General features: G+C 37.1%; 1 protein-coding gene across 2 annotated transcripts in view; it reads right to left on the reverse strand.

The window, feature by feature from the left end:
• esyt2a (extended synaptotagmin-like protein 2a) overlaps positions 1–12,386 on the reverse strand; it is a 57,213-nt gene that overhangs the window by 163 nt on the left and 44,664 nt on the right. For both annotated transcript variants that reach the window (XM_079818856.1, XM_079818855.1), the window contains 9 exons: positions 11,821–11,895; positions 11,448–11,534; positions 11,086–11,235; positions 9,511–9,893; positions 5,302–5,400; positions 5,074–5,205; positions 4,849–4,954; positions 4,593–4,642; positions 1–458 (listed from right to left, as the gene is read on the reverse strand). The exon at positions 1–458 is cut by the window's left edge and continues 163 nt beyond it. In XM_079818856.1, coding sequence (XP_079674982.1) covers positions 416–458; positions 4,593–4,642; positions 4,849–4,954; positions 5,074–5,205; positions 5,302–5,400; positions 9,511–9,893; positions 11,086–11,235; positions 11,448–11,534; positions 11,821–11,895 — 1,125 coding nt within the window. In that variant the 3' untranslated portion in view covers positions 1–415. The remainder of the gene's footprint in view (positions 459–4,592; positions 4,643–4,848; positions 4,955–5,073; positions 5,206–5,301; positions 5,401–9,510; positions 9,894–11,085; positions 11,236–11,447; positions 11,535–11,820; positions 11,896–12,386) is intronic.

Here is a 12,386-nt window from a genome sequence, read left to right on the forward strand (position 1 = left end):
CTAGAATTCCTTTTTAATATTCATGTATATTTATTTACAGTCTGATCTTAATTATATATATAAACTCTCCACCTTTAATGGTGGATGTTGTTAGAGTTTGCCACTCTTGGTTTAAAAGTCTTAATACGTAAACAGCTAACCAATCCAACAGATGCTGCTGAACCGTATCCCTTTAAAAAGATTCTCTTTCGCGCTCTCATTCACTCTTGCTAAGTCAGTGCACATACCATCAATAGAGTTTTTTTTTCTTTCACACTATAAATCTGTTAAAACTGATTAAAACTGAAGAACCAACAAGTACAAATTTTGCCCACAAGCTTAAACACATGGCTTAAATATGGCTGAGGTTTGGAGTCTTGTGTAGGGATTTGTAGTTTTTTTTTATGTGTAGGCAGAAAAAGGTTGGTTCCTTTGATTAAGGGGGTGATCGCCTCAGTCCATCCACTGATAGCTCATACCTGACAAACACACACACACATCCACATAAAATTTTCTGGTGTCATGTTCATACACATTTAGCTAAATATTAATAACATTCATGTCATTCATTTTACTGTGGCAAAAAAACATTATATATATATATAAAGAAAATGTAGCTTTTTTTTATTTAGAATTTTTTTACATGGTGGGTCTCATTCTCATGTGAACAAATATACTAGTATTTAGCCTTCTGAAGCAAAAAATATTAAAAAGTAAATAAAAATACTACTCAATTTGAATCTTTCTTTTTACTTTAAAACAATAATATAATCATTATTATAATCATAATTTTCATCCCCAAAATTATGCATTTTCAGAAATATTTAAACATGGCAGACCAGTTAAATTGTAAATAAGCTTTGTAAAGTGCAATTATAAGTAGTGAATCCCCAATATTCATATTACTTTAATACAGTAATCAATATCATCATATTCATATGATTTAAAGGGATAGTTCACCCAAAACTGAGAAATACCCCATGATTTACTCACCCTCAGATTATCAGACTTTCAGACAAATACAATCAGAGTTATATTAAAAAATGTCCTGGCTCTTCCAAGCTTTATAATGGCAGTGAATGGATTGGAGGATGAGATTTTGTAGTCCAAAAAAGCACATCCATTCATCATTAAAGTAACCCATTAGGCTCCAGGCGGTAAATAAAGGCCTTCTGAAGCGAATCAATGCATTTGTGTGAGAAAAATATCCCTATTTAAAACTTAATTAACTAAAATAACTAGCTTCCGACAGACGGCCGTCCGCATCGATTTATGGCGAAAGAGTAACCCCTGACCTGATGCATGACGAATTGTTAGACACATGACGCATGACACAAAACACCGGTCACGAATTAGAGTCTAAAATGAGAATTTTTAAAAGGTCTCATGGCATGAAACTTTCATTTTATGAGGTTTTTTAACATTAATACGAGTTCCCCTAGTCTGTATATGGTCCCCAAGTGGCTAGAAATTTTGATAGGTGTCAACCAAGTTCTGGCTGTCCTGCTCTGCCTTTGAGAAAATGAGAGCTCAGACGAGCCAATCTGGAATCTTCCCTATATGTCGTCATACGGGGAAACATTACCTCTATGCTGCCCTACAAAGGCTAAGTGCAGTAACTACGCAAACACTGAAACTGAGAAAAATGGCTTTAAAGTTTTTACACCAGCCAGTCAAACATGTTGTGGGTAGATTAGTGGTAATGCATTCATGTATTGCCTTCTTAGGAATAAGTTTTTTATAGATAAAAACCATGACCACCGATGTGATCTTTGACCCCCAAAATGCAGATACTGCACTCTGCCTTTGGATGACCTTAAACGACTAAAACACTATTGCAAAGGCAAAGTGCAGTATCTACAAACTAAATGTGTTCATCCAACTTTTTTTCATGCTTCTTAATACATGTTTATAGTAATAATAAACTTTATATAATACAGAATTTTCATTTTCGGTTGAACTATCCCTTTAATATGGCCATACATCATTTCCTAGAATTAGAGGTTAGAGAGTAAGTTAACTTACGTATTTCTTCTCCCTTTAGCCTAACTTCTAAGCTATTCTCAAACATGTGCATTTCCTGTTTATGATATCTACACCCTTAAAGCTATAATTAATAATTAAGATATAATTATTATGTATTCTTAGCTAGCCTATCTGTGAAATCCAAAAAACTGATTGGCACTTTTTTTTTTGTATATTAAGTAGCCTACGAAATTAGTGCGTGAAAATAGAGTACTTTCAGTACATTATGCAAGTGTACTTTTTCACCTAGTGTGCTTGCTGTCGGCCGGCTGCGCTGCGCTCGTCCGGTTGTCACCTGCTGACTGGCGCCGCTAACTTTTAGAGTAACTTTGTCTAACAAGATAACTTTACCAGACCCAGCTAACTTTTGAAGGAGTAACCCCTGTCAATACAATTGGATTAGCAGCCTGAAACTGAGAGATGTCCGAATCAACAAACATCAACGTGATTAAATCGGATTATCTTTACGTTGTCAGGATATTGCCTTTAATAGAGCAGCACAGGTTAGTCAAAATTTGCTAGCGGCTGGCTAATCAATGTTAACTGAATATAAAGCTGTCAGTTGCCTTACTATGAGTTTATATTTTGCTATCTTCCTTACCAGTCTTTGAATATTTGCGTTTTAACGCGAGTTCAAACATCATATGGCTGCGGGATTGTTTCTGTGTGTTACGATCGGGGCAAACTGCATAAGTTGAAACCGCAGTATCTGCTGTGTCAAGAATGGGGAAACAAAGGTAGAACGCAGTAACATCACTTACTGCGGTTTGCCTTGGTATTGGCTTGGATTTTGAAGTTACTGCAATTTTGACACACTCGTTTCTCTAAAACTGGACAAAATTGAACCAGCAAACTTTGTCACAAGACAGAACAGATGTCACAAAGCCCATTTCAAGTCTTAACTCTATTTTGACCAAATGTGTAGTTACTGCGCTTTGCCTTTGGACGGCAGTATGGTTACCTCCCCTTCCTCTGCTTTGCCCGCCCAGAGAATTAGGAGAGAATGGATTCAGTTTATCAGTCGCGATGTCAGCAAAGGCTTTACAAACAGACTTTTACCATATGGATTCGACCGCTCCGCCACAAACAGTGAGTAACAGTGTTCATTAATGCCTGATCTGTGACCAGTGATTTCTGATGTGTAGCTAATCATTTACACAGTTCACACAGACTTTCTTTCTAAATCGTTTAATACTGTCAGTCCCGCCGCTGGCCATCTTGATGCCCCAAGCGTAATGCATCAGTGAATCAAGCCAGGGAATAAAACAATACACTTCACATGGTTTCTGTTAGTAGCATGAAACAAATCTGTTATTTTAATTTTGATTAGACGCTAGATTAGCGATCAAAGAACACTCTCTTTATAATGTTCGGATGTGTCAATCACATGTCGCGAGTGTATCTGCACACTTGTCCAAACTGCCATAATAACGAATGACACTGTTATGCTGCACAACAAAGCTCTTACTGTATTCATATCGATATTGTGTTTGCTGTTAGTTGTGGTGAAAGCATTTTGTGAGAGAAATAATGTTGCAATAACAAGATCACTGCATTCACGCAATCAACAAGACTGCTCATCACTGCAGCCGTTCATGTGATGGGAAAAGATCTAAAAAATAATGCTATAATCAACACTTTGACGATTCGTTCATCTCGACGGCTGTGATGGTAAAAAAACGTAGTTTAGTGGGTTTAGAGGGATTCCACATGTTAAAAAGTTGGTAGAATAAGGAGGAAGAAGACTGGGTCGCGTGACTGGGACTCGTGTTTATTCAGAGCTCTCAGATACAAACACGCTCACAGCGCTTTCAACAACTCGGTACAATAAAACTTTCTCTGCTATCTTTCCCCAGCTCTCCGTCTCTCTCTGCCTCCGGCAGTGTTTGCAGTGTCAGACGGTGCCTCAGTAAACCCCGCCACATAAACTAATACTCATTTCAAATGCAAAGATTTCAGCCAATCACAACAGTGGGCGTTTTCACTGAAGTCTCACAGCAGACACGCCCCTTCAAACACAGCATTCAAGCCAGAGGGCTAATATTAGTTTAGAAAAAAATGCCTTTTATTTCTAAATTATGAAATTTTTTGATGTCCATACTAACAATATAAGTACACCTCAGGAAACATAATATAATACAAAAATCCATGCCATGGGACCATTAAAGAGAAATGTCGGAGGATTTCGATATAAGAGAAGAGGAGCTTATATACTATGTCAAACATTGCTATGTCAAACAAGTCGGCTTGCTTAGACCTTCTGTCGGAAGCTAGTTATTTAAGTTTTAAATATGGATATTTTTCTAACACAAACACATTGATTTACTTCAGAAGGCCTTTATTAACCCAACAGAGCCATATGGATTACTTTAATGATGAATGGATGCGCTTTTTTGGGCTTCTAAATCTTTCACTGCCATTATAAATCTTGGAAGAGCAATGATGTTTTTTAATATAACTCTGATTGTATTTGTCTGAAAGAAGAATGTCATATACACCTAGGATGTCTTGAGGCTGAGTAAATCATGGGCTCATTTTAACTATCCCTTTAAGTGCTTAATCTCTGTAAGTTATATAAAACATTTTACCATTGCGTTGAGCTCTTTGATATATCCTCAGACGTCAAGTCAACTATAACCTGAGAAACACACACAATCCAAATTTTATATAAGACTAATTTGTTTGAGGCACAACAACAAACTAGAGAAGAATATTCAATAATATACATTGTTTTAAAGGATATTAAGGACGTTTTTAACTTGTTATGAACACTGTTTGGGTGGATATTTATGATATCAATGCTATGACGGTTACTTCTGATGCTATTTATGATATGGATGTCACCTTTCCCAGCAGCCCTCTGTGTTTTGACAGGATTCCTCCTCCATTCTTCACGGCCACATCTAGAGTTCTTCTGTGCAACTCCACAAGTGACACGCTGAATTCAAACCTACACAAACACGTGTGCATGCACAAACAGACAGTTTTTTGCAAAATTAGAACACTTGATTTATTGAAATGCGAGAGCAGACTGGAAGAGGAAAAAGCTGGGGGGAGAGAGAAACTGACGTTTGATCGTAGATCGGGTTGACCGTTTTCTTTATCGTGTTTGTTTTTCTGCGCCCAGAGCGCCGTTTATCAGGCAGCAAATACAAACGGACGTATGGATCAGAACCACTTTCAGTACAAGAGATCAAATTCCTGCAAACACACACAGAAATATGGATATTTTCGTATTAAATGTCTTTCAGAAGCACTGACATAATTCATGAGACATATAGTTCATATGTAACTTACCTGCAGCTGTGCACCACGATAATTAGTTTGTTTCTTTGTGGACTGTGCCTGATGGTTAACTGAATTTCCCCCAATGGAGCGAAACCAGGTGAGGCGCCACTGTAAACACATAGACGGATTAAACTGTAGTTGTGGAGTTGCCATCTCATGATCAAAACAATAACACATATTCTCCGCTGACTCCAGATAAAAAGAGATGCACTGATGTTCTCTGCAAATTAGAGATGCACTGATATATACATTTCTCAGCCGATAATTCAGAATGATATCTACCAATACTAATAGTTTGATTTTCTTAATGAAAAAAAAAAAAATCTCTCCCAACTAATGTTGTAAACTATACAGGTTAAAATGAACAACAAAGCCCAAAATATTATATTCAACTGCTCTTTATTTTCAGATATAATAATTACAAATTGAAATATTTGTATACAACTCAGTTGCACATAAACACTTTATGGCAAATGTAATTAACAGTAAATAAGCTCCTTTCTAATGTTTTTTATAGCTATCTAATGAACTGTGAACACTGGATAAATGCAATGTTAAGTGACATTGCTCACAAGTCTTTCCACGGCTGAAACACTGATTGAGCGTTTACATAATGTGACATGATACATTTAGGTAAGTTTTTTGTGCTATAACTTGTATTAAAGGGCACCTATTATGCAAAATTTACTTTTACATGGTGTTTGAACATAAATGTGTCAGCAGTGTGTGTACACAACCACCCTATAATGATAAAAATCCACCCACTCCCTTTTTTTTTTTAATTCCCATAAATCATAAGCACCGTTTCATAACAAGCCGTTTGCAGATTCCTGGCAAAGTGACGTCACTTTTTACAGGCCCCGTCCATGACTGTTGACGGACAGTGAGTTCACAGTCCGCCATTTTCTCCAGGCTGGAGAAGCTGTAGCAACAAGAATGTCTCATAAGCGATTGAGGTGTTTTGTTTTGTTATTAGATGTGAGAGTGAACATAACAGTCTCCATGCACTCCTGACATCAGAGCCGCTGTAGACTGTAGAGTTTTATTTTTGAAGGCGATGCCCCCTAATATACTTAAATTTGTTTATGTCTGCACAAATCATTTTACACCAGACTGGTTTGTGAATGAATTTCAATACCAAACTTTTTGCTAAAAATTTGTCACTCAAGGATGGATCACTATTAACTGTTGGTAATCCAGTTTACAGTCGGCAGAAATAAAGGTGAGAGCACGCACTTTATTACAGTTCATCGGAGTTGATTTACGGATATAAAGTTTATCCGTATATTAAGCACCCCCCGAAAAGGCATAAGGTCTGTATATATTTGTTTACTGTTAAAGGGTTAGTTCACCCAAAAATGAAAATTCTGTCATTAATTACTCACCCTCATGTCGTTCGACACCCGTAAGACCTCCGTTCATCTTCAGAACACAAATGAAGATATTTTAGTTGAAATCTGATGGCTCTTAAAGGCGTCCATTGGCACAATGAACGGTTCACTCTCAAGACCCTTAAAAGGTACTAAAGACGTCGTTACAAAGTCCATCTCACTACAGTGGTTCTAAAATAACTTTATGAATCGGCAAGAATAGTTTTTGTGCGCAAAAAAAACCCTAAATAACGACTTATATAGTGATGACGATTTCAAAACACGGCCTCATGAAGCTTCGAAGCAGTGAGTCGAATGAGCAGTTTGGATCGCCAAATTTCAGCAGTTTGGCGGTTTGACACGCGATCCGAATAATGATTCGACGCTAATGATAACGCTTCGAAGCTTCATGAGGCCGTGTTTTGAAATCGTCATCACTATATAAGTCGTTATTTAGGGTTTTTTTGCGCACAAAAACTATTCTCGCCGATTCATAAAGTTATTGCAGACCCACTGTAGTGAGATGGACTTTGTAACGACGTCTTTAGTACCTTTTAAGGGTCTTGAGAGTGAACTGTGCATTGTGCCAATGGAGGCCTTTCAGAGCCATCAGATTTCAACTAAAATATCTTCATTTGTGTTCCGAAGACGAACGGAGGTCTGACGGGTGTCGAACGACATGAGGGTAAGTAAATAATGACAGAATTTTCATTTTTGGCTGAACTAACCCTTTAATTGTAACTAGTGTTTCTGTGTACTTCGCTATGTATGTTGATGATAATGTAAGAAGAGAGAGAGTTTATGGATAATATTTTAATGTTCACCTGCATTGTGTTTTATTAAGCTATTACAGTGATTTTATGGAGTGAAAATGGAAGCTTCATATTTTGTGTGAAGTACAATAAATAAGTAACAATGTGTGTTAGAAGTAAGTTTTAGAAGTAAAAATAAATGTCATAAAATTTGGTTAAGTTTTGGCCATCATTCAGACGGGGTCCGGTACAACAGGTTAATACTAAAATAGTGGACAAGAAGTTATAACGGTAATTCAATTAAAATATACATGTTCAATCTCCATGTAGCATATATTCGCAGTTTCTGACATTATAGTGCGTCCTGACATCAAAGAATGAGCTCTTGAAGTTCCGCCCTCTTAGGCTGAGCGCAGCTGCTCATTTGCATTTAAAGGGACACACTAAAACTGTATGTTTCTGCTCAACCCGCAAAAGTGGCAATTTTAACATGCTATAAAAAAATTATCTATGGGGTATTTTGAATCTTGTAAATAGGGGCATAATAGGTGCCCTTTGATGTGGAAGAAAAGACTCGCGCTCCATGCTGTCAATGGGGTCATGAATTGTCTGGTTACCAACATTCTTTAAAATATCTTCTTTTGTGCTCATCAGAAGATAGAAATGTATACAGGTTTGGAACAACTTGAGGTTGAGTAAACGATTACAGAATTTTTTTGGGTGAACTAACCCTTTAAAGGGTCATGAAACCCTAAACCAAATTTTCTGAGATTTTTACAGAAGTATGTGTGTTGAACATCATGGAAGACAATGTTACCATCTGTTAGTTTTGAATGTGGGGGAAAACTGGTTAATTTGAAACCTTTTTGCTGTATTTTCAACTTAAAATCTTAAATTCGTCTTCATGTCAACGCCATAGGATGTGATGTTTTCTTGTACTATAGTGTCTCATTATTATTCACGAGACTGCATGTCTTTGTCCTATGAGAAGACAAGTTGCTTAATTCATGACAGCACGCGCTTAATTATTAATGACAGCACACATTGATAGGCATTTTCCTCTGACTGGCGATTCAAACAGTGAGATCGCACAGAGTAAGTGAGAGATGCATTAATGGAACAAAAACAAGTGTTTTTTCCGCTTTGTATGAGTTTCTGTGTTGCCTACGTTCCTGAGTCTTCCCACAAACGCGATTCATCCACACTGTGAGTGTAACCACTCTTTACGGCCATTTAACTGACCAAACGGCATATAAAAACTCTGCAAAATAAGCCTCAAAAGTTATCAAAGGTATGCAACAGCCTGTTCATATTTATTTTCGAAGCAGAGAACAAATTGTGAATGGCTGTTTAATTGTCCATTGAATTATAGGCGTCACAGGATATTTATGTATTTGTGTAATGGTGAGCTTCCAAATCCATGTGTATATTGTGTTGCGTGTAACTTAATGGTAATTTGCAGCATGCATTTGTGGGAAGCTTTGATGCTTTTAATGAGAGTAAAAAAAATTGTCTGAATCAGAAGCCGATGATGTGCTGTCAGTCTCCCCTCGTCCCTCTCCACTATTCCACCGCTAAACCACGCCCACTTTTATAACATTTTTCAAAACTGTGGTGAGAACTGACTCATGCTGAAACAGGGGGTTTCATGACCCTTTAAGAGTATAAAAATGACATTTATTGTTTGAGCTTCATGATAAAATGTTGAAAGTAAGGACTTTTTTTCTTATCAGAAGTAACAAAGCTCTTTGCAATTCTCTTTACGCTACAGATAATGTTTGGTATAGGGAAAAACCGTGGACCTGGCAACCCTGGCTTGAAGTAAGTATTGGTGATTCATAGGGTAAGTTAGAATCTGCATTAACAGCACAATTTTCTTTACACTGTTAATAATACGCTATTGTCGCGTTAACTTCGACAGCCCTTAATTCAACACAAAAAATATTTGCAAGTCTGTTTTTACGCCCCCTTTTGATTGACAAGATATAATCGTCCCTTTAAACAAAAATAAATTGCTTTCATCGGCTGATGCCGATTATTGGCAGATACATTATTGTGCATCCCTAGCAAAAATATGTAAAAAATGTAAAACATACTTCTGTAATTGTTGTATTGTCCTCTGGAGATCCTGGGTGGTGCTGGGATTGGAGATGTCAGACGCTATGCTGGGTGTCGGCTCGTTGTGGTTCAGGTTTACCATAGAGCCAGAAATGGCCAGGTTAGATGTGCTCCGCCCCGATTTAGCCAGACGGTTAGGGGAGTCCTCCAATGGCCTGCTGTCTATTAGGCGTTCCACCCGTGGGGAGGGTGTTGGGGTGGGTTGGGTCCTGGGTGTAGGGGTGGGCTGCTGTGCTTTGGATGCTGGGGTGGGTTCTGAAACTTTGGGCCGCTGAGTGGTGGGGCTGGGGGTCACGCTGGGGCGGCGGATTTGAGCTGAGGACGGCTGATCCGATACAGCCAACTTATCCATAGAGAGAATCTGAAATAAACACATATACAGATATGCATTGGTTCCTGACTTTTTTCTTTTAGATTGTTTTTAGCTCATCCAGTCAAGATGGACCGTCCGTACAAGCCAAGGTTAATTTGTTTATTTCTTTGACAGTCATGTTTATCTTGCTCACTTGGTCTTGATTTTGAAACTCAAAGTCTTGATTTTGTTCTGGGTTCTACTAGAATAGGTTTTCATGCCGGAATGTTAAAAAAAATGTGTTCACATATTTTATATTGTCGTAGCATCTCTTCCCAGTCTGTTAGAAATGCTCTGTTTAGTTCCTGTTTCTTTGAAGCCACTCCTTCCTAAAAGTGCATTGTGCTCTGATTGGTCGGCTGGAAAAGTGTGTTGTCATTGGTCTTTCATCAACCTCTTTCGAGCATGTTTAGGAAATGTCACGCCCCTTCCCAGTTTCAACACACTACAAATGCAACTCAACCAGGCCTTGCCCCCTTTTTTGCATTTGCCTTAAACTGGAATTATTTAAATGAGGAATATGCACAAATACAAACAAGGCATTTCAGAGAGTTCAGAAATAGTGCTTACCGATATAAAGAAATATAGAGCTGAAGCATAATTAAGCATAATAATAAGGCACTATTTTTCATTTAAGCTGCTTTGAGACAGTATATATTTTGTTAAAAGTGCTATAAAAATAAAGTACAATTTTAGTAGGCTACAGTTTTAATTGGTTTCAACAATGCTGTGATCACTTCCAGTTTAATTTTTATTTTATTTAACCGACAAATTCCTATTTTGTTTTATCTTAATTTTAGTTTCAATGAAAGGTTTCACAGATGAGGAATCTACAGAAAATTGTTAGAGCTATTTACATATAAAATATGTCAGACCTGCTAGATGAAACTTTTAAATAGATTTTTTGCACAATGTAAATTGTGAAGAATTCCTTTTTTACTACATCCATCAATACAATTTAAGTAATTTAGACATTTCGCATGAAAGACAAAAATATTCATTGTTATATTATATATTAATTATATACTGTATATATTAATATTATATAACATTTTTATTTTAGTTTTTTTTTTTTCAGTTAGAACTTGAACCATTGTTTTTATGTACCATTGTTTTTATGTTTTTACCATTGTTCTGTAAGATTTCCTTTACTTTCCATTAAATTATTTAAATTTTGTGTGTGTGTGTGTGTGTGTGTTACCCTAAGTGCCATCTTCATCTTGAGTGTAGCACCGGGTCCTGAGTTCTTGAGAAGAAATCGCTGACTGATAGTCATCTGATCCTCCTGCAGCAGCTGAGACAGACGAAGAGAAAACGTCCCTAGGGAACACTCGTGTTTGTCATCCTTTACCTGCACACACACACACACACACACACACACACACACACACACGCACACGCACGCACGCACACGCACACACAAACACATCAGAATGTGTCTTGTAAGCATGGCCACTTTCAGATTTATATATGCTTGCTCCCTACATATAAGTCTACAACCCACATTTTTGACCACTAGGCCACATTACCCCATGTGTACATGTGAGTGACTTTGTGCTTTACCTCAACTTCAAGTTCTTGACACTTTGGATTGTGGATCAGGAATGTGAAGGCCTCCTCCCAAACCGGCTCGTTGGTTTTAAATCGTGTCTACAATGAGAAGAATGTAAAACATTTATCCATTAAATATTTAACCAAAGTGAAAACACAAAGGCTCTGACCTTGGAATTTTTTTTACCATAAAAAGTCACAGTACTTAAGCAACTTTGCAGCATCACCTTCTACAGTCAAATATTGTTATATTTATTTATTTATCTCTTTTCATGCTATTTTTCATGTTTAAATTTGTACATGTTAGAATAACGTAATATGCACCACTGAAATGAAAGGCAGATTACATAAAGAAGCAATCACTTGTGTGTGTCAGTGTGTTTACCTTGCTCTCAAAGGATTTGTGTCCCACAGTAAACTGGACGAATGGACAGGGCACACTGGTGACCTTTTTAGCGGACTGGAGAATATACAAATGTTTATTAACAACCCTTCCACATTCAAACACATACGAATATCATTTCATCCGTAACCGCACTTGCTAAAGCAAAGAACAACAAACAAACACTGTCATCTCAAATATGTAACAATCCGGAATACATATTTACCTAATAATGACTTGAAATTATGCTTAGTAAACATAGAGTATCATATTTACTCCTGTCTAAGGAGTCTATATGAACCACACTTGTGGTGTGCTGTCAATTACTATAGACATTTAAGTTGTGGATACAGTAAATATTAACTCTAAGGTGATTATTACTTTATTATTATATAACTGTAACATTTAAAAATTACCCCCTGGTTTCACAGACGAGGCTTAAGCTAGTCCCAGACTAAAATGCATGTTTGAGCTGATTTAACTGAAAGCAACTTGCACTGACATATCTTATATATGTGTCAGTGTCTTGTCATTGTTTTGTCTCAAGATGCACACCAGTAATGTTTTTT

Source organism: Gobio gobio, assembly GCF_949357685.1.
Source record: "Gobio gobio genome assembly, chromosome: 6".
Taxonomy (NCBI): Eukaryota; Metazoa; Chordata; class Actinopteri; order Cypriniformes; family Gobionidae; genus Gobio; species Gobio gobio.